Raw genomic sequence first — 8,085 nt, 5'->3', positions numbered from 1 at the left:
AATAAATAAAACAAAATAGAATGAAATATAAAAAAATGAAATTATGATTAAACGAAAATATATAACTAAGAAAATGGAATTAAATCATCTCTATGAAATCCAATAGAGAAAGAGAAAAAATGAAATCCAACAACTTCTATATTATTTCCTATTTATCATAAAAAAAATTAAACCCATAAAAAAAAAAAAATTTTAAAATCTACTAATCTGCAGAATAGGTAAAATTTATCCAAAAATCATGACGTAAGAGTATAACAAAACTCCATAAATTTTAACAAAATACGAGTGTATGACCATATTTAATGTAGTTATATCTATTTCTCTTTTTACACATTGTCACGTGAAAAACTTACTCACGTAAATAAATCTGTTCTCGTTACATTTACATTTCTAATTATTGCTCAACAAATTGAAATAATCATGGTTCACTCTGCATTCTATCCAGATCTCAATCTTCCTGTAGTCTTGCATTAAGTGTCTTATCCATTTATCTTTTTATATTGCACTATTATAAAAGGATAATGTACTCCTGCTATTGCGCTGCAGAAAGAAAATTTTATAGTAACAAAAAATAAAAAATAAAAACAAAGTAAGATACCCCGGTGGATCTTAGTTTTTTTTTTTTTTTTAAAGGTGAATACCATTTTTTTGTGTAACTATAAAAAATATTACAGTAACAATAGAAAAAAAGCACCCATTATAAAAATCTTATTTTATTTAGTCAAATGTGAGTTACATATAATTCACAAGGGATTTATAATTATCCCGAAGATGGAGAAGGAGATTGCTTTCTGCTGAGACAAACAAAAATGGGACCTACCATAATTTTAAATAGAAAAAAGAAGAAGAGTAAATACTATTTTCGATTCTCAGCAAATTTTACGATAACCGTTTTAGTTCCTAACAAATAAGAAAATTATTCGTGGTCCTTAAGAAATTCAAAGTGAATCCATTTTATCCCTTTTGAGAGACTAATGTGGGTCTTTTTTGAATTTGTGAGAGATCACAATTTCAACTAAATGGATCCATTTTGAATTTCTTAGCGATCACGAATAACCTTTTTATTTGCTAGAGACTAAAACGGGTATCGTAAAATTTGATGAGATCCAAAAAAAAGTATTTACTTAGACAAAAAACATGACCCATACATCCATGACCATGTGAGAGGAGCATGAGGTTAACTTCTCCGTTGAACGGAACAAGAATAAATCCCAATTCACAAATAATTTTATTTCCAAATCATATGTTAATGGCACTGGTAAATCATGTAATTAAAGTTGAGATTTTATATAAAATTGAAACGAAAAAAAAAATTATAAAACATAAAATAGTAAACTAAAAAAATCATAAAAATATAAAAGTATTTAAAATATTAATAAAAAAATTTGATAAATTTTTTTTATAAAAACATAATATCATAATAATAAAAATTAGATTTTAACTACCACAGTAAACAAACGAGTAAACATGGAGCGCATCACAGGGGACCCAAACTCGAAACAATGACCATTTTGTCACACTTCAGTAAATTATTTATCAAACTGCCATGTTAAAAGTAAAAATTCTCGGAATGTTACGCGACATAATTTGTTACACTGTGCAGCGAATTATGTCATGTTAGACTGCACAATCAACAAAAATAACACGTGTCAAGCAAACAGCAATTTATTACACTGTGGTTAACTTCTCTCCTGAAGAAGTATAAATCCCAATTCACAAATAATTTTATTTCCAAATCATATGTTAGCATTCCGAAAATTTTTACTATTAATGAAATTCTGGTAAATAATTTTGCTAGCTATAACAAAATGATTATTGTTCCCCAAACTCGACCCAATAGTGGATAAGGATTCCCACGTCAATAACTTTCTCAGACAACACTACCTCTGACAAACCAACAACAAAACAAAATAACACCCACCTAATCCACAACCGACACGTGTCAGTCCCCCACTCCTTCTACCGCCTTCATTTTCCTCTTCAAATTCACCTCGCATTCCGGTAACCCACTCCCTCGTTCTCTCTCTCTCTTTCTCTCTGTTCATAGCATATTAGCACTCTTTTTTAGCGATGCTCTGAATTTTTCTTTATATGTTCACTGAATATGATGGGTGCCTCCGATTTTCCGGCAAGGTTCAAACTTTCCGTCGCCGGCGTTGAGATTGCTGGTTTTTCCGGTATGAACCGTTTGCGACACCCTCTTTGTTAATTTAGAAATGCTAGATCTATTCATCGTAGCTCACGTTCGATCCAAAACCTGGTTCCACAAGAGGAAAAAAAAGAACCCACGTTATTCCCTTAATTCCTCGTGATATTCCCCTTCCAATTTCGTAGTATTATGGGATTGTAATTTGCGATTGTACAGTTAGAATTTCTCTCTCTCTCTCTCTCTCTCTTTTGTTTTGATATTTTCTTGATTTTCCAATTATGTTTGGTGGGTTTGCAAAGGCTGTACAGTTAGGATTGTAGATGGTGTATGCTGGAAAGTGTTGTTGAAGGAAAAATCAGATTTTGATTCTGGGTTTGTGGTGGGGTATTTTGTTGGTGGTGATTTTGAGAAGGTGGCGAAAATGAGCATGAGTGTGACCGAGGAAGAATCGGGTGAAAAGGTTTATCTCCCGGCCGAAATTGATTGGAAAATGCTTGATAAATCCAAGTTTTTCTTCCTTGGAGCTGCCCTCTTCTCTGGGGTTTCTGCTACCTTGTACCCTGTTGTTGTGTTGAAAACCAGGCAGCAAGTGGCTCAGTCCCAAGTTTCTTGCATCAAGACTGCATTTTCATTGATTAGGGGTGAGGGTTTTAGAGCATTGTACCGCGGATTTGGGACTTCTTTGATGGGTACAATCCCTGCTAGAGCTTTATATATGGCTGCCTTGGAGGTTACCAAGAGTAATGTGGGGACTTCTACGGTTAGGTTTGGTATTGGAGAACCTACAGCTGCGGCAATTGCCAATGCAGTTGCTGGCTTGAGTGCAGCCATGGCAGCTCAACTTGTGTGGACCCCAATTGATGTTGTGAGCCAGAGGTTGATGGTTCAAGATGGTTATAATTCCAGTAATCCTAAGGCTTCAGCTTGTCGATATGTCAATGGGATTGATGCCTTCCGGAAAATTCTTAGCACAGATGGCCCTAGGGGCTTGTATAGAGGTTTTGGGATATCAATCTTGACCCATGCACCTTCCAATGCAGTTTGGTGGGCTTCATATTCTCTTGCACAAAGGATGGTTTGGGGTGGAGTTGGGTACTACTTGTGCAAGAAAAGTGAGGAGAGGAGTGACACTGCAACTAATGTTAATGCTAGTGCTAGTGCTAATGCTTTGAGGCCAGATACAAAAACAGTAATGGCAGTTCAGGGACTCAGTGCAGCAATGGCTGGTGGCATGTCTGCTTTGATTACCATGCCACTGGATACAATCAAGACAAGACTGCAAGTCTTGGATGGTGATGAGAATGGCCGTCGCGGACCAACAGTTATGCAGACGGTGAGGAGTCTGGTTAAGGAAGGTGGCTGGATGGCTTGTTACAGAGGATTGGGACCTCGATGGGCTTCAATGTCAATGTCTGCAACGACAATGATCACAACCTATGAGTTCCTAAAAAGGCTTTCCGCAAAGAATCAAGAGGTTTTGACATGATGAATGATAGGTTTATAATAACAAAAAGGAAAACAAAGAGAAGAGGATGGTTTTTTCCTCTCTTCTTTGCCTAAATTATGTTCTTAGCTTCTCTCAACTTGTCTAGGTTATCTCTTCTCTTTGAGCTTGCCAGCATGACTGCTTGATCAATGTAAGTCATTGCAGTTTATCCTATATAAATAAAAAATTTCTTCTAACACATCGATATTTCTTAGTCACCATTGAAATCATGCATGTGCTTCATACTAATTTGGAAGTTTAATTAGATGATCATGAGCCAGTCTGGTTTTTTCAAATTGAATAGCATCTATTAGCTAATACAATAACTCTGAAACGTAAGAACCCTGTGGATTCCAATATTTTGTAGCTTTTGGTTTTCGGGTTGAATCTTGTCTATCATGTTATCTATTGAAAGCTTTTTAAAAAAAAGTGTTAGTAGAGTATAGCAGACACTTACCAGCATTCGGGAATCTTGGATTTTCTTTCACTCATGTTTTCCAACGAGGGAAAACATGACAGAATAATATTTCCCTTATTTTATTTGTATCTATGTTTGGTTTTTTGTGGATAAATTTAATTAATGGTGGGGCTACAACAGTGCGTGGACCCTGGGGTAGCAGTGTCGTTTACTTCAGTTGTTAATTACATAGTTGCCCACTACCAAGAAAAAACAATTACATAGTAGTCCTATTGGATCTATTCTGCAAAGTTGTACTCTGTATAATCTTGAACAGATTAATTTTTTTTTTTTTTTTTGGGGTTTACCCCATAAGTTTTCATTAAAAATAATATCTGCATATCAGCGCTCTTTTCCATCCATGTGCAGTGTTTAAAAAATCTGCCATTTATTAATTAATTTAACATTTCATGTTAAATAATGCTAAAATAAATTCTTGTTTTGTCTAGATCCATGTTACATTTGTGACAGGTTTAGATTCTGCTTTTGCCTGAGTCTTTAATTTCCACCTGATTGTCTTTATGTTTTGGTACAATAAAGTGTGATAGATTCTTTATTGATTTTATTAATCTCATGTTAAAAGAGATAATTATCTCATGTTATAGAGACAAACTAGTGGGCTCCACCATCTGAAAAAATAAAAGAAAAGAAAAGAAAAAGAAGACACAATTATCGAAGTGTGTGTAGAAGAAAAAATTTATGTCATGTGACATAAGAATAGTTTTTTCCATTCTTTATATGCAATAATCATGTTCCTACAAGAAAACTAGAAACACATTCACTTATCCAAAGAAATTTTTCTAAATCATTTTAAATTTTTTTATCTTTATATGTTAGTTATCATATGGAAATAATTATTTTAACCCAAAAGTTTAAATTTTAGATGATAATCATATTGATAATTTTTATATTATATTTCTTTATTTTGTCCTCTTATTTAAGAGTTTATTCGACTTAAAAATGAACAATGTACAGATTTATTATTTATGCTAAGAAATTTTAATATTTAATTGTGTTCGTTTTTTCTACCGTCAATATAGATAACTTATCTACAGAGAGCCCAAAACGACGTCATTTTGAAGCAGAAATCAAGGTATTTTTGTAATTATAATTTATTTCAGGATTATAATATTCTTTTTCGTTATAATTTTTTAATTTTTCAACCCAAAACGACGTCGTTTTAGGTGTGAATGTAATAATTTATCTACATTCACTTTAGTAACATTAAAGTCCTATTTAATTATTAAGTGGAAGAGAGCAGTTTTTAGGAGGTCGATCCATTGTTGTTAAGAAATTCAAATATTTAATTATTAATAAAAAAGAATTGAATCATTTGTACTAATTTTTTTTATAATATTAATTATTAATAAAAAGAGAGCAATTGAGGATCTGACTATTGGGTCACATAGGTTTTATATCATATAAAACAATAATTTTAACCTAAAATCTTAAGTTATTTGGTAAAAATTATATTGATAATTTTTATATCATATTTCTCTAACATCATGTAACCTATCAAAAATTTATTAGTAATAGAAATGAGTCATAAAAAAACTGAATAAAATAAATAGATCTCATAGGAATAACGCATAAATAAATGGATAATACACATATAAATATAAAATATATTTCAACTAGCAAATGCAACAAGTTTATCATTTTAACAATGAGAACAATTTTTTATTTTAATATTCAAAATTCATAGAAAAATTATACTCCATTCACTCGAGATATGTAGGAAGATGTTCACATTATACTGTCTTCTTTTTTATTTTTTTGGTGAACTGTCTTCTTTTTATTTTAAAATATTACACTTCCTTAAGAGATTAATATGTGTCACATTTTAATTTTAATTTTTTTTTTGGCTAATATGTGTCACATTTTAATTTATTCGATGTGAATGACTCTTTCAACGATAATTTTTCTCTTCCTACAATTCTCAGTGTCTACCAATAACTAGTATTGAATTTCTATGATCGACTTTGAAACTTCAAAAAAGTAAAATGAAAACTTTATATGAAGCTCAAAACCTCATATGAAGGAAGTAAATTTAAGAAGAGATCGTGGAGAAAGGAAAGAAGCAGGGAATAGAGAAGGGAGAGAAAAATTAAGAGAGAATTTGGGAATCAAATAAATCATGTTTATTCCATTCATTTTCTGAATTATATAGGAAATTAAAGCAATCAGCAACTAACACTAGAGATAATTAAATCAAGCAGAATCCTAATCCTATACTACTTCCACGGAACGAAAACAACCAGATAAGCCAAGAAGATAACAACCCGTAAAATAAGCTAAACCATTAATCAGATAACTAGATTTCAAATAAACAACTAATTGCTACTGGAATCAAGGAGTGGGCTTCCTGACTCCCATCTCATACTCCTCCAAGTATTTGGGCTTCTGCACCTTCCTTTTGGGTCTGGTTCCTCTTAAGCCCGCTACACTGCCTCCCCCTTCAAAGGTGACCTTGTCCGCAAGGTCCACTAAATTTGGGCTGATCAAATCTTGAGTGCGATGAGTGGCACTGATTGAGTTGGAGGGCGAACTAGCAATGGCTCTTGTTGGCGGTGGGAAAGATCCATAAGGAGATAATGTAATCCCACAAGACAGACCCTGATTGGTCGAAAATGTGGCTGCCTCATTTTGAGTGGTGGATGTAAAAGGTGCAATGAAAGCTGGCTGAGACACGTTTTTGGGAGCAGGGGTGTCAGTCTCGAGACTCACACTCTGTTGCTTACTCGAACAGTCTCCAAAAGAGGGGTCTGAGGAGTCTTGTCCCATCACTTGCCCGTTGGATTCACAATAATGCTTTTCATTTGCTCTTCCTGTATTATACACATTTGCCCACTTCTCTTTCAGCTTTGTATTTCCGTCAAACATCGCAACTGGGTTATCACCCATTTCCTGAGTGTCCCCTTTCACTCCCATTCGTCCATTTTGTATAATCAATTCGTTTTGATTTTCCTTCAACTTTATAGAGATGTCAGGGACCACGCCCTCTGGTTGGGTAAACACATCGCAAGGTTCCCTTTTGTCGGTGATGTCAGAGCTGGGCAGAGGTAGTTGTACCTCGGTTTCGTCTTCCCAAGTTGCCGCATCTGGAGGTAAGTCAGACCATTGAACTAGCACTTGTTGGGTCTGTCTACCTTGGCGCCAAATGGTCCTTGTTGACACAATAGCTAATGGTTTGTGATGTATTTCAGATGAGGATGGCAGAGGTGGAAATGTTGTCTTAGATGACTCCGTGCCAGGGAAGTAGGGTCGTAGAAGTGAGACATGAAACACTGGGTGGATCTTTGTTTCCGGAGGGAGAAGGAGGCGATAAGCCACGGGTCCGATGCGTTCCAGTATCGTAAAGGGGCCAAAAAAGCGCGGTGCCAGCTTCTGACAAGAACGACGGTGAAGGGATAGTTGTCGGTAAGGTTGCAGTCGCAAAAGGACCAAGTCTCCAACACTAAAGGTTCGATCTGTTCTCCTTTTATCAGCTTCGCGTTTCATTGTTTGTTGTGCTCGCCTCAGGTTGTCTCGTAACTTCTGCAGGACCGAGGTGCGTTCAGCTAAGGTTGAGTCAACAGCTTCCAAGGCGGATAATCCCAGGGAGTAGCGAAGAGGGCATGGTGGGGGTCTGCCATAGGTGGCTTCATAGGGTGATAGCCCGATGCTTCTGTTGTAAGCTGTGTTATAATGGTACTCCGCCAGAGGTAACATCTTAATCCACTCTTTCGGTTTGTCATGCACAAAAGCTCTGAGATATTGCTCTAATGTTCTGTTAACCCTTTCTGTTTGGCCGTCTGTTTGAGGGTGGTATGCTGAACTGAAGTGGAGTTGCGTTCCCTGTAGCTGAAACAACGATTTCCAGAAAGTGCTCAAAAATAATGGGTCCCTGTCAGATAGTAAGCTCTTCGGCGTGCCATGGAGTTTGCCAACGGAGTCCCAGAACGCCTGTGCTACCTTAGCAGCTGTGTAACGGGTCGGGAGGGGAATGAAATG

The 8,085-nt window shown here is 35.4% G+C and overlaps 1 protein-coding gene across 2 annotated transcripts; it reads left to right on the top strand.

The window, feature by feature from the left end:
* The first annotated feature begins 2,018 nt into the window (after positions 1 to 2,018).
* Positions 2,019 to 3,827, top strand: LOC133307520 (uncharacterized). Of its 2 annotated transcripts, XM_061508042.1 has the most exons (3): positions 2,019 to 2,177; positions 2,449 to 3,241; positions 3,302 to 3,827. In XM_061508042.1, the coding sequence occupies exons 1-3, from the start codon at positions 2,105 to 2,107 to the stop codon at positions 3,633 to 3,635; spliced, it is 1,200 nt and encodes a 399-aa protein (XP_061364026.1). In that variant the 5' UTR covers positions 2,019 to 2,104; the 3' UTR covers positions 3,636 to 3,827. The 2 variants fall into 2 exon arrangements, with proteins under 2 accessions (XP_061364026.1, XP_061364025.1); XM_061508041.1 differs by having other exon boundaries at positions 2,449 to 3,827.
* The last annotated feature ends 4,258 nt before the right edge of the window (positions 3,828 to 8,085 follow it).

This window comes from Gastrolobium bilobum, unplaced genomic scaffold, assembly GCF_033153095.1.
Source record: "Gastrolobium bilobum isolate Gb01-03AN ecotype WA unplaced genomic scaffold, APGP_CSIRO_Gbil_v1 utg367, whole genome shotgun sequence".
NCBI classification, from domain to species: Eukaryota; Viridiplantae; Streptophyta; class Magnoliopsida; order Fabales; family Fabaceae; genus Gastrolobium; species Gastrolobium bilobum.
Note: the sequence above shows the minus strand (reverse complement) of the source record. Positions and strands in the feature narration are given on the sequence as shown.